The sequence below is a fragment of the Mustela nigripes genome, chromosome 12 (assembly GCF_022355385.1).
Source record: "Mustela nigripes isolate SB6536 chromosome 12, MUSNIG.SB6536, whole genome shotgun sequence".
Taxonomy (NCBI): domain Eukaryota; kingdom Metazoa; phylum Chordata; class Mammalia; order Carnivora; family Mustelidae; genus Mustela; species Mustela nigripes.
In genome coordinates this window covers 47,577,181-47,591,702 of record NC_081568.1, presented here as the reverse complement: position 1 = coordinate 47,591,702, position 14,522 = coordinate 47,577,181, and the positions used below count along the sequence as shown (strand labels likewise).

General features: G+C 41.4%; 1 protein-coding gene across 1 annotated transcript in view; it reads right to left on the bottom strand.

The window, feature by feature from the left end:
* ITK (IL2 inducible T cell kinase) overlaps positions 1-7,084 on the bottom strand; it is a 67,875-nt gene extending 60,791 nt beyond the window's left edge. Inside the window, exon 1 of the mRNA XM_059417243.1 lies at positions 6,786-7,084. Coding sequence (XP_059273226.1) covers positions 6,786-6,923 — 138 coding nt within the window. The 5' untranslated portion in view covers positions 6,924-7,084. The remainder of the gene's footprint in view (positions 1-6,785) is intronic.
* Between the last annotated feature and the right edge of the window lie 7,438 nt (positions 7,085-14,522).

Here is a 14,522-nt window from a genome sequence, read left to right as displayed (position 1 = left end):
CGCCCCACATCGGGCTCTCTGCTCCGCAGGGAGCCTGCTTCCTCCTCTCTCTCTGCCTGCCTCTCTGCCTACTTGTGATCTCTGTCTGTCAAAAAAAAAAAAAAAAAAAATCAGTTCACAAAGAAGATCCATTAAGGCAGATGCTGAAACTGCACACGTTTTCGGCCTTGAGTGGCCTGACTTACAAAGTACTTTGCTTTGGATCCTTACTTCCCTTGGCCTCAATGAACAAGGCCCCCATTTTTTTCTTAGCTCCCAGATGCTCTTCTGAATCCAATTTTACTTTTGTAACCTTTGTTCACTCCCTGGGTGTTTACTGGCCCCTTTCTGTGCGCCCTGCACTGTTCTAGGTGTTGGTGATGCTGTCATGAGTAAGGTTCTCCAGGGGATACACAGACAGAAAATAAACAGGGAAGCACATCAATAAACAATTACTATATGGAGATGCTGATGTATTGAAGTATCTGTGTACTTAGAAAAGAAACAAAACAAAAGAAAATATTTAAACAGAAAGAATCAAGCACCAGCCCTGCCAAAAGCCTGGGGGTGCTCCTGACCACAGGAAAAATGAATGCAAAACCCTGCACTTGCATACCCCACAGACTGAGCTCCCCAGGTGTACCCCCCACTTGCCTTACCCTAGTTCTGGCCGTGTCCAAAGGCCCTAAGGGGAGCATGAACTTGGAGTGTCCAAGGCTCAGAAAGAAGGCAGATGTGGTAGAAGCCTGGTGGATCAAGAGAGTGTGGTGTGAAATGAAATTGGAAAGGCATGTAGGGACCCCTGGATGAAGAGTCTTGTAGGCTATAGCTGAAGATTTACTTAAATACTCTAAGCAGCCATGGGAGGCTTTAAAATCTGGAGTAAGTCCTGATTTGTCACTTTAAAAGTTCATTGTAGATATTGCATGGATAATAAATTGTACGGAGCCTCAAGTGTCAGCAAAGTCCCAGCCAGAAGGCAACTCAGTCACATAGGAATGAGCAGGAGAGACTGTGGCTGATGAAAGCTGCAAACAAAAATGCTCAGGTAGCTTTAAGAATATTATCAGCAAAGGGTTTAGCTGTAGAGGGGAAGGAAGGGTAAGACAGTGAGGAGGACCAAAGAGAACAGAATGCTTTGTTCTCCTAAAAAGAGGTAGGGGAGGAGGGCTGGCCCACCTGCTGGTTCCTACAGGTGCCTCTCTGACCCAACTCTTAATATTCCAACCTCCTGAAGCCTCTTCTTCCTCTTTCAAAGCTGGGCCATGAACTTCTACCTCCAGGGAGCCTTGTTTACTTACTCCTACGCCAGAACTCTTCCCTTTGAAGTCCTAGATAACTTACTTTGTTCTCTGCTTTTTGGAATTGAACCTTATTCTTCTAGGGGTTCATTTGTGTAACTCTAACCTCTCCCATGGTATCTACCCCTCCTGTCCTTGCCCTTTCTCTCCTTTTCTTCCTTCCACGAATAATGAATGATGAGTAATATTTGCTAGGCACTGTTATAGACCCTGGTGAAGCCCTCTTTACCAAACTGGGTGCTGGCCCTCGTAATGCTTATAATCTACAGGAGGGTGGGGGAATGACATTAGCACAATTATCACTTTAATAAATGGGTAATTGCAATTCTGGACATGTTCTGAAGAGAGGATAGGTATGGCTAAGCATAGGATAACAGGAGCAGATGACCTAGTCCAGAGAAATCAGGGAAGGCTTCCCAAGCAAATGACATTCAAAATGCGGGCCTTAACATTGGAGGAAATCTAATGTAGTTGGACCCCAGATAGATGGAAGAAAAGGAGACATGAGATGTTACGGAGGACGGCCTGTGATAGATTCTGGTGTCTGCTCTAGGTCTAAGGGGAGAAGCGCTACAGGGACATGTCCACTTCTAGTAAGAATCATCAGGCCATGATCACAGTCACCATGTGCCATGCTGGCTGCTGTGTGGGGCATAGGGTTGTGGGGGGCCTGGGGCAGAGTGGGCACAGGGAGACCATTGGGAGGTGGTAGCAGTCCCAGGTGAGAGCAGCTAGCAGCTTTCATGGGGAAAGTGACCATAGAAAATGGAGAGAAGATCTAGAGGAACTTTAGGAGACACAGCTGGCCATGGCTCTCATTTCTTTTTGAACACATAGTGGGGCTCCCTGAAGCAATGAAGACAAAGATTTGTCCTGAAGTATGGGTGGAAATGATAGAGCTGACGACATGCTTTACTGCAGAAATCCCTTGCCCTGGCTTGCTGATCTTCTGGACTGCCCTCTCCACTGAGGACTTCAGAGCAAGAAGGCATTGTGCGTGCTGCAGTGACCCGGAGGAGGTCCCAACTGCCCTGGGTCACTACTGCTAATAGTAATAAGTACCATTTACAGAGGGCGGGGGGCTGTGTAGACCTTAGAGACATGTGGCAGTTATTTAAATTCTTTCAGCACAAGTTATTGAAATTTTCTTTGCCTCGGTTATCTGCTCTGTAAATTAAGATACTACTACTTCCAAATTTAGAGGATGGTGGTAAGGGTTAGATGAAATAATCCACATTTCGCACAGTGACTGACACCTAGTAAGTGTTCAGTAAATATTAGCTACTATGATTATTGAAATAATGGTAACCTCCTTCTCACTAAAAGAAACAAGATGAAGACGAAATGTTTAATCATTACAAAAAATGTAAATAGCTTTACGCAGAGTCATGCAGCCTTAAGCAACTTACTCAAAACTGTGGCTTATTAGTGGGGAAGTCTTTGACCCAGTATTACGTGACACCAGAAAATATGTTTTTGACATGCAAGGAAAGCAAGGAAAAAGCAAGGGAAGGGGACGATCTTTAAGAAAGATGCATGTTCCTGGAGATGTTTCTACTGCTAGATCGGACTGCAGGCTCACGGGAAGAGCCTGTGCGGAGTGGAGACCCATGACCAGACACTCACTAGCACGGTGGCCTTGACTGTGTATCCTGCCCCACATACATGGAATGGTTCCCACATGCTTGTGAGCAGCACAGGCTTAATCTTGAAGGTGCAGAGACATTAAAACAGGGAAACCTTTGCAGTTCTCCTGAGAGTCCTTCCGAAGATGGAGGTGCTACCCATAGGGCCCAGCTTCTCACGTGCCTTTCTCATGAAATACTCAGCATCACCTGAGGTAGGTAGAATTGGGGTCCTCACTTCACAAAGAGTGAACAGAGGTTTAAAGAGGCTAAATACCTTGCCCGAGAGCCACATCCAGAAGCTGATAGAGCCGGAATTTGAACCCAGTGCTAGCTGGCTCTACTGGCCTCACCAGTTGCTGCTTGTCTCCATCTATGCTGCCCCCTCCATTCTGCACTTACTGGAAGGACCCAAGGCCCTCCATTTCTCTCTGACGCCTGGAAAGGGTCTGTTCTCACTCATGTGCAGCCAGGCACGTTGCCCAGCTAGCGACCCCCTCTCTGACATTGTTTGTAAAGCGGCCCAGTGGTGTGTTGGAGTTGGCTTGCTGTGGCCCGTGGGGGCTGATGGTTAAATTTTGAGGAATTTTGGGAGCCAGGAGACATCACAACGGCAGTTTGAAATGGGCCATGACGTGAGTATTGACGAGAAATCCGCCAACACTATGGATGGGGGCTCCCTGAGGCTCCCCACTGCCATGGCCAGCACAGCAGTTTTAAACCTCTACCCACACACCACGGGGCCCCGATCTCACTGTCCTCTGCTAAAGAATGCCAGGTATCACAGGCCACTCTGCAGGGAAATTGGCAGGCACGGGGAGCTGTCTGCAAGCACACGGGCCAGTGAGCCATGACCTGCCAACTCCAGGCTTCCTTCTGGCCCCCTGCATCAGGGCAAAGGCCCTTCCTGGCTCCACTGAGGACACCCGCACATTTTACTACCCGGACCCAAATCTGTGTTAAAGTAAGAGGCTCCATCAGTATGAACATGGATATTTAAGGTTAGAAAATGGTATTTAGAGTTGGAAAAAGACTTACTGCATTTGCAGAATGACAGACTTCTTTTTTCTGAAAAGGTGGGATTATTTTTAAACTGCAAGGAACAGCATTTTACAGATAAGAAGAGTGAAAAAGAAGCGGTGACCTCGAGAGGGCCGATAGTTGGCTCAGCATCCTGCATTTCATCGTGCATACATATCTCTCCCCGCAGACTTGCGTTTAGTCACGGAGTAGAAAGAATCCAGGCCCCCGATGTTAGCCTGACTTTGAAGACTACTTTGATGTTTTCCTTCATTTGAAAGTGAATGTGTTATGCCATGCTGCTTGCTCCTTCGGAGACACGATGATGATACAAATAATGGCTAATTTTTACTAAGTAGCTGGGCTTATGCTAAGTACTTCATCTATTAAGTTGAACTCTATGAAACTGCTAATCTCTCTCCTTTTTTGATCTACTGAGTAGTCATTTCAAGTAGTTCAGTCTAAATGCATTCTATCTGGTAATCTTTACCATATTCTCACGAAGTGAATACTATTATCACACCTACTTTACAGATGCTAGGACTATGGCTTTAATCTTTTTAAAATCGTTTCTTCCCACAAGTGCTATGCTATTGTTTTGTATGGGTGCACACTTGTGTGCAAATCAATGGCCCTAAACAACGGAACATACATAGAGCATGAATAGTAATAGCTCACATACCTGACTTTCTCAATGACCTTGGAAAAATTTCTAATGGATTTTTATAATATTTGAAGAAATGCTTTTATCAATGTTGTATATGAATATAAACCATAGGCATTAGAAAACAAAAAAAATTGATGTTTGTACATGATATATCTGTTATATCCCATATGGAAATGTTAGGAACTATAGCTTATGGTTCCCCAGAATTAAGTGCTCTGGAATTTTTTTTATAATAACTAAAGAATAAGTGAAGGGCACCTGGGTGGCTCAGTCTAGTTAAGTGTCTGCCTTTGACTCAGGTCATGATCCCAGTGTCCTGGGATTGAGCCCATATAGGGCTCCCTGCTCAGTGGGGAGTCTCCCTCTGCCCCTCCCCCTGCTTGTGCACTTTCTTTCTCTCTCTCTCTCTCTAATAAATAAAATCTTAAAAATATAAATGAATAAGGCAGTGATTTTACACCATTGCCTATATGCAAATTATAACCAACAAAATTCAGAATCAAGACCATTTGGTTGTGTGATTATTTGCAAATAATATTGTACTGAATTCACCACCAAACAGCCCACAAACAGCAACGCTGCTCAAAAATAATCAGCACTAACAAAAGCTGACGATGCCTGGAAAACAAATGTCAGGAAAACAAATTGGAGAAAGCTGAAAAATGGGCTCTGGAAAAATAATTAAAAGAAATGACTGCTCTTTCAGTATGAAACAAGAAGTTCTAATGTCACAGTAAGAGAGAAAACTGACCGATGCCATGTGGTTTTTCAGTTGTGTATAATGAATCCTTCGAGTTGACTGTTAGCCCAATGTTAACTTAGTCAATAAATATGTACTGAGTATCTAGCAAGGGGGCCCTGTCCGTAAGTAATCCCACATGCCTTCCGATTGATTATTGACCGTTACCAATGCTGAAGATGAGCGTGCCTGAGCCTCTACAGAAGCAGCAGTCTGATTTCAGCTGTGGCATCCATAGGTTCCTTACCCAGCCTGGCGTCCTTCGAGGCTCCATTTCACTGCACACGTCCAAGCCTGGCTCTCAAAAGATTCCAAATTCATGTCTATACCTATGAAATCAGATCCCAGCAAGGAATGGGGATGCCTTTGTCTCTAAGTCTCCACCAAGCCCCTAATGTTATTTCCCCTGCAGGAAAATATCAGTGAAAATGCTGCCTTCCCTCCTTAATGATGGGGAAAAAATAATACAATGATAGAGTTAAAAGTCACACACATGCTTTGAAAACTGGCTGAGAAGGACTTAACAGGTGCTAGAATGTTTAAAGAACAAAGAACTTATAGGTAGTATTTTCAGATCTTTCATGTTGGAAAGAAAGAATCTGGTGCAAAAAGATGCAGGCATTTATTTGCTCAGGCTCAGTCACCTAGAGAGTAGAGTTTGGTCTAATAACAGTATTATCATCAGTGATAACAAAGCAACACGAGCAATCATAACAATATCACTAATGTGGAATATAAGAATATCTCTAGGCATATAAAGATGCTAAGTAGCTATAATCTTCTGACTAAGAACCAATGGTCTATACTGCACAATATCGTGACAGCCCCTGTCTCCTGTGAAGTTTTCCAAGGGATAAAAAAATTTACCATTGGACCTTGTAAATGTTAGATAATTAAATGCCTGGGGAATATTATTCCAATATAGTAAGTGAGTAATGACCATTGGAACAAATAGAATTAAATTAATAAAAACATTACACTAAACTTATCACTTAACCATTGCAAGTATCAGTTTCCTCAACTTTAAATTAAGGAAGCTGAGCGAGATCATCCCTTAGGTCCCATTAAATGCTAATATTTTACTAATCTATGTCCCATAAAATCTAGTATACTTCAGGTGAAATTCAAATTATATCCAATCATAACATTTGTCACATAAAATATTATAATCTTATAATTAAACCTGCAGGAAAAAACCACCAATGAATATTAAACTTATTCTTTTGCAGATGTTAGAACTAAAGTCACCTTAATATAACCCCCCCACCTCTGGACATTTTTCCACCTTCTCTTATGATGACTCTTACTGTACTTTTTAGGCTGTTATTTAGCAAGCATGTCTGTGGCCCCTTTGGCTTGATTTTATTCCACGTATATCTTCATAATTCAGCCCACTCTAAATTTAAAAAAAAAAATAACTATTTAAAAAAAGACAAGACAAAGTGCTCACATACCCCTTGACGATTCTCAAAGTATGCCAGGCTGGTTTTGGTTAAAACAAAGAAACGGACTTTAAAGTTTGAGGGAGAAGTTCTTCTCTTTTGTTGTGATTTCTTGATGAGCTGTTCTTCCAGGAGGATAAAGTTGTTCATGATCCAAGTCTTTGGAAGGGAGGCACCATGGGCATCACCCCGTGGCACCTCCAGTGGAAACGGCTCCGGCACGAGGAACGCGCTGGGGAGGCGGTTGATTTTCCGAGAGCTGTGAAAGGCCCCTTGCCTCCAGTGTTATCTTTTCATCAGTGTTCAGTCAACACTGTGGAGCTTCTCCTCTGATGTCAAAGGCTATAACCACATCCTTTCAAAATTCACAAAACTAAAAGGCATATGTAAAAACTATACACACCCTTTGCTGTACGGTTTGGAAATGATATTTGAAGAATCTTAGACTCAAAGTGGTAGGAAGCATTTGAGTTTAAGCTTTACAGTCCTTGGTTTAGCCCGGCTGACGGTTAAGGCATTCTTGCAGGCGGGGTGGGCTGTGAAGCCAATGGGGATAGGCTGTGTGGTAGCTTCCTTCTGCTGCTGTAACAAATGATCACAAATTCAGTGGTTCACAATGTATTATCTTACAATTCTGTAGTTCAGAAGTCCAAAATGAGTCTCATCAGGCTAAAATCCAGGTTTCAGCAGGCCTGCGATCCTTTCTGGAGGATCTTTAGGGTAGAATTTGTTTCCTTGCCCCTTCCGCTTCTAGGACCACCCGTATTCCTTGGCTCGTGGATCTCTTCCTCCATCTTCAAAGCCAACAATGACTGGTCAAGTTCTCTCACCTTATACCACCCTAAGCAATTCTGTCTCCCTCTTCCAAATGTAAGGATCCTGGTGCTTACCCCTGGGTCTGCCAAGATGATCTAAAATAATCACCCTATTTTAAGGTCAGTTTGCTGCAACCTTAATTCCATCTTCTACCTTAATTCCTCTTTGCCATGTAACCTAACACATTCACAGGTTCCAGAGATTGGGCATCAACATCTTTAGGGGATCCGTTACTCTCTACCACAGTTTGAATTCTGGCTCCACCATCTAACTAGCTGGAAGACTCTAGGCAAATTCTCAAGAGCTCTGAGTCTCGGGTTTCTCATCTGTGAAAGGGGATAAGAGTGTCCCTATACAAGGCACCACAGGGCTGTTCTCTGGTTTCCTTGCCAGTCTCATTTCACAGCTTGCTCACCCATTCTCACTCCAGCCCTCAAGCATACCCCCAACATCTCTTCAAACATCTGCTCGCATTGCCTTGAAACAGTTTCTCTGCCCTGCTTTGCCTGTTTTAACTCTAAATTACACTGCAAGTCTTAGCCTTCATGTCACTTCCTCTGGGAAGCCTTCCTGGTGTCCTTAAGTCAAAATCGCCAATTATACACAGATGAGCCCTTAGAGCTTTCTCTTTATACTCATTATGACAGTTGTCATTGTACATTTTGGAGGGTGATTTTTGCATTACTGTTTCTCTTCCCCACTCTTCTAGAAACTCCATGATGGTAAAGACTATGTGTGGTATTGCTCCCTGTTATATATTCAGCAAGAATCACAATGCCTGGTACGTATAAAGGGATGTTAAAAAAAAAAATGTGTTGAATGAATAATCACCAAACTGGGTTAGACAGTTAAAAAAGACGATGACCATAAAACACTTCAGAGAAATATATTGAAATTTATTGTTTTGTGAAGTTTAAATGGAAGCCCATAGGAGTTACAAATAGATGATTACCTTCTTACCCTAAACCTTAGTGGAAGAGCAGAAAACCAGTATGAATTGCATAAAAAACAAGGTGCATTTGGGCTTTGAGACAAAGAAACTTGTATTGGAATCCCATTTCTCTTACATATTAAGTTACTTTTCTTTGAGTAAGCTACTTACTCTCTCTGATCCCAAGTCTCCTTGTACCATCCTTTTGAGTCCTGAATTCCATAAACTCTGAATGGTGGGTGCTAGTTGCATGTCTTGCCTTAGAAGTAGTATATGGTTGAAGTATAATATGTGAGTCTTACTTCTGGCATGAAGGAAATAACCAAGAAATCTCAGTGGAAGCAGAGATGGCATATACTGAACAGGGATAAATAATGAAACATTAAATGAAAATTATTCCATCATTTTTGCTGGATAGGAATGCAATTATCTAAAATTTTCCATTTTGAATGTAAATTACCAGACTACAGCTTAATTTTGTTTCACATATTAGATGCCCTACATAGTCAAGACACTCAGGAGTGTGGAGAAGGGGGATAATTTACATGATTCCCTCTCCCACATTCTGAGGTTTTAAGATGTGTGTGGAAATACCCTGCCCAAAAGATGTAGTATTTTCTCTCTCTCTCTCTCTCTCTAAATCTGGGCTCGAGGCAAGGAATGCTGTTTTCTCTAAACAGTTACTCTCCCTACTTCTTTCTGGGTAACTGACTTCCTAAAGGTTATCTGGGCCTAGGGCTTCCAGAATAAAGGCTACATTTTTCAGTCAGAAGACTATTTTTTAGCCAATGGAACATCGTAGATGTGATGAGCCCAATTTCCAGGGGATGTCCTTAGTGGCAGTCATCCTACTCTTTTTTTCCCTTCCTACTGACAAGAACGTGGATATGATGGTTGGAGCTAGAGCAGCTCTTTTATATCATGTGGTGAAAATTGCATGTTGAAGACAACAGAGGGTAAGGCAAAAGAGCTGTAGGTCATAATGAGCTTGGATCCTCGATGCCAGCATGGAATCACTTTTTTCTTTTTTAACATAAAGAGAAATAAAACTACATTTTCTAAGCCTCTGTTATTTTGAAGTTCTGTCACTAACACCAAACCTAGTGTTAACTAATATAGTACTATATTTTAAAATAGACTGTAAATTCCTTTGAAAAGGGTAGATTTATACCTATTTGGTTCAGGTTGAAAGATTTACAGACTTCATAAAGTGTTCTCATCTGGGAAAGCAAAATATCATCAGTAACTATTGTAATACGTGCCTTTCATTTGCCAAGTCTTCATGAAGTGCAATCATAAGTAACTTTATTCTCTTTCTCATAATACCTTCAAGCTCATTCACTGGGATTTGTCTTTGTCCTCACCTAAATGTAACCCTAAGAGGCCTAATATTTTCTCATAGCTTTCAGAAAATATTCATAAAAATACATAATCCCTTTGTTCTGTTATTTTTTTGTTTTAATATTTTATTTATTTGAGAAAGTGAAAGAGTGTGTTCAAGCAGGGGGAGGGGCAAAGGGAGAGAGAGAATCCCAAACAGACATGCTGAATACCCAGTGCAGAGCCTGATGCAGAGCTCCACCCCAGGTCACCCCAAGATCACGACCTGAGCCTAAACCAAGGGCTGGATGCTCAACCTCCTGAGCGACCCAGGTGTCCCCCTTTGTTTTGGTTTTAGAAAGTCCAGTTCACTGGAGCTAAATTCAAGAAGCTCCCACTTGTCGAAGATAGAACAATTTGGGCATCAAAAAGAATGGTAACCATGAAGAATAGAAGAACAGCCAAATGTTAAAATCATGAGTTTATAAGATGCTTAAAAAAAAAAAATCTCGGGGCGCTTGGGTGGGTCAGTGGGTTAGAGCCTCTGCTTCAGCTCAGGTCATGATCCCAGGGTCCTGGGATCAAGCCCCACATCAGGCTCTCTGCTCAGGAGGGAGCCTGCTTCCCTTCCTCTCTCTGCCTGCCTCTCTGCCAACTTGTGATCTCTGTCAAATAAATAAATAAAAATCTTAAAAAAAAAAATCTCAACCTATTGATCAATTTGGAGGATGTTGGAGAACCAAGGTATTGTTCTGAAAACCAGAAAACAAAGGGAAAGAATAAAACATGTCTTCTGCCTTTCTTGAAGAACCATATCTCAGTTTAGTATTCAAATATTTAATAAGGGAAGGTCTTTCTTTAGAGAAGAATATCAACTAATACACAAAGAAGGAGTGATAGAATACTGTCATAGTGCAATCTCAATGACACAATGGATTTAGCCAACAATCATCAGTGGTTGCTAAAATCATTATGTGAAAAGCCAGCAGGAAAATTTATAGTTTATACATTAGCTTGATAACACTGTAATGTACTGATAAATCTTAACACAACAGAGAGACAACTAGACATATTATGTTTCCTGATGCAATGCAATAGGAAGTACACAAAACCACCTACACAGAAGTCTTACTCAAAAAAAAAAAAAAAGTCAGACCCAAATCTCAACCCCCTAGATCTAAATCCAAGCTAGCAGGAAATATAGGAGATAAAGGAACATGACAAATAACACAGACAGATGCAACTGGACGAGTCCAGAATACACAAAACACTGAGACAAGTGACCTTGTGTCTGTAACAAGTCTGCAACTTGTAGATTAAAAGACTTTAAGAAGCATATATCAAGCATGTGATGGTTTTGTTTGGATTTAGGTTCAAACAAACCAATTGTATAAAGTCATTTCCTTATTGTACAAAACAACAAGGAAATCTGAAATTGCGATTTGATGATTAATTATTAATTTTTAAGGTATGATAATGGTCCTGTTATGTTAAAAGTATCCTTATCTTGCACAGAAATATATTGAAATAATTATTTATAAAATAATAAGATGCTCAAGATTAGCTTTTTTACAACTTTGGGAAGGAGGAGAAATACGTAGGGGAAGAGATGAAAGATGTTTTGTCCATGAGTTGACAATTACTGAAACTGGGTGATGGGTAGGTGGGGGTTCTTTATTCTATTCTCCTTATGTTGCTGTATGTTTGATAATTTCCATCATGAAAAGTTAAAAAAAGAGAAAGCAAGACCAGTCCAGATCAGCATAATAATAAAAAATCCAAACATGTATTCAATTTAATGCTTTTCCTCAACCTAAGCATGAACCTGCTTCTGACTTAGAAGCATGGTGACTTTTCCACCATGTCCTAGCTCCTCCTCTTTACCTTCCCATTAACCTGGATCTGGACCTACCTGTTTGTGCTCAGATTGTGGGGGAGAAGGGAACAAGGCACAGCATTCAATGAGACTACCATTTTAATCTGGGGTCGATGCCCTCTGCATGTGGTGGATACACAATTGTTGTTTTTTCTTCCATAGTAAAATTTGGTCATGTGTTTTGTTGTTGTCATCATTTTCAGAGGACTCTGACAGCAGTTCTCTTAATGTGAGAGATGCTACTTGGATTGGGCAATGAGCCCAACCCTCAGCTCTTGGACATCTACTGCTGCAGCTTCAATGTACCTCCTGCTCCTTCCAGCTCTGCGGGGATCCCTTTCCCCATCTTGGTTGTCCTCTTGGGTGAATTTTCCTTGAAAATGAACTGCATGCCATTTATTCCTTCCATGACTCTACTGCAAGACTCAGGGATCCTTGCCCTGCAACTGATAGGTGCACCATTTGTCCCAAGTACAGCTCTTCTCCCTCTTGAGACCAAATAAGCAGATCTTCCACAAACTTTCACCAGTACTTTTTCTCCAAGTGGGACTTAGACACCAGTCCTTAGGTCTCCTAAACTCTGTTAGGTAAGTGTCAAGTTCAGTGAGTAGTCCCTTCAGGCCCCGTCACTTGGCTTCTCATGGAGGCAAGCACCCACTTTCCTTCCCCCATGTGGGGCTGTTAGAGGAAATTTGTAGTGCACCAACATCTCTTTCTCTTGACTTTTCAAGCCCTTGTTTTCTAAGGATGGGAGGTGGGCAAACGCTATTACTGGCAGAACCTGTTTTGCTTCTTACTATGTCACAGATGATATAGTATTCTATTTTAGGATAGGAAGATTCTTGATTCCTTTAATTATAGTATTCTAGACCTTTGTGGCCTCAGCTGAAACTGAGTTAGAAAACCTCACTGAACCCCTAACAAAGAAGATAACAATTCAGTCTGGCACTGCTGGATCCTGACATCAGAAATGTTCATTTTCATTTCTCAGATCTGTATTGACTTCATGTGAGGCCCACTTTCCTTCATGGCCACACAATGGATGCCAGGAGTTATCGGTTGACTCGTTAACACTGGAACTGGGTTCTTCTCCCTAACAGTTCCAGCAAACCCTTCAGAACTATGGGTCATCCTCCTGGCTTGGGTGGCATGACCACGGGCACCTCCAGCATCACAGCCAAGGCAGTAGAATGTTCTGTTGCCTATTTCTAGGTCTGTACTCTCTCCTGGATTTGGGGGTGGTGTAAGATCAGCCCTACCCAACCACGCTTAGGAAGAGCATGGGGGCGGGCAAGGAACGCCAGTGTGTTGCCACCAGAGAAAGTGGGATGGTTGTCAGTTCACCAATAAATGATCTGCCTTTACACTAACCTAAGGTCCATCTTTGTTGCTTTATCATTTGATATCCCACAGTTCTAGTCCTCTTTCCTGGTCTGAGGAATAACCATTCAGATAAGGGAAGATGCTTCTTATGTAACCACAGAGATTTCTTGTGTCCAGGCCAGAGATCCTTTAATGGTCCTCTTAGGATGTGGCCTCAAAGCTCTTTATATTTTCCCTATCTTTCTCGTCTGAACTTGATCAGGTTTATTTATATCTGTTTAAAAATGATACCCAGGATATTCTGGTAATTACATAGCCTCTTCTGAAAAGGGTTTTTAAAACCTCACAAACCTTTATTCCTTCTAGAACTACTAATCAGGGGGGAGAAAAAAAGAGCATGAGCACATAGCCATATATGCACAAAGTGTTCCCTGCAGTGTTTTTTGTAACAAGAATGGTCTATATGTGCCTCACTGAGAAACTTATTGAATAATCTATGGTGCGTCCATTTGACAGGACACTCTGAGACCGTGAAAATGAGTAAAATTAATCTATAATGTATCATTCTAAAAAAGTACTAGATATATTTAGGATAAAGGTGCAGACCAGTATGAATGGCATAATCCTGTTTTTACCTGAAAAACTTTTGGGTTTATATTAACGTGTGTGTGTATGTATACCCACAGGGCGATGACAGGGAGTTTACAAATCAATCATTCCAGTAAACGGAATTAAAAGGGTAGAAAGATGTTTCACTTTTCAATTTATATAAATAAAAATTGACATTATAGAGGAATTCCTTTCTACTTTCCAATTTAAAATAAGATAAAACTATGCCCTTTGTCAGAAATCTTTGGTTTAATTAGCAGAAGACAGAGATAACAGATGGCCAGAAAGCTTAGAGCTAATTTTCTAAACTAGATATATATTTCTGGTTCTAACTGTAAAATACATCCTCGCTGGAAAAGGCAAACCAGCCAATAGACAAAATTCTTCTAGTGTCACCCCTCAGAGATAATCAATGTTAATATTGATTGTACATTCATCCAGGACTTTTTAGGGTTAAATTAAATATTTCATTGTAATAATTATCTTATCCTAGCTGTTGAATCAGCCACCTGTATGCAGTGTCTTTATCGTTATTGTGAACAGCTTTAGTATTTGTGTGTATATTTAATGGCAAGCTTCCTTAGTATCGCATCAAAGAGAGAAATATATAAGCCAAGGGAGGCCATCTCCCGGCTTATTAACATAGCAAGATTGGAAGCTGAGAGGGAAATGGTCTCGAAACAAAATGAGGGCAGAATTTTTGGCTCAACGGGGGACTACATGTGGCTGTGCAGGACAAAAGAATGAAGGAAGCAAAAAGGAAGTAGAAAGGGAAGAGAGGGTGACAGGAGTTGAATCATAATGCTGAGAAATGAAATTATTTAGATCACCTGTCTGGCTTCTTTTATACCTACCAGCTCATTTTCTTTTTAAA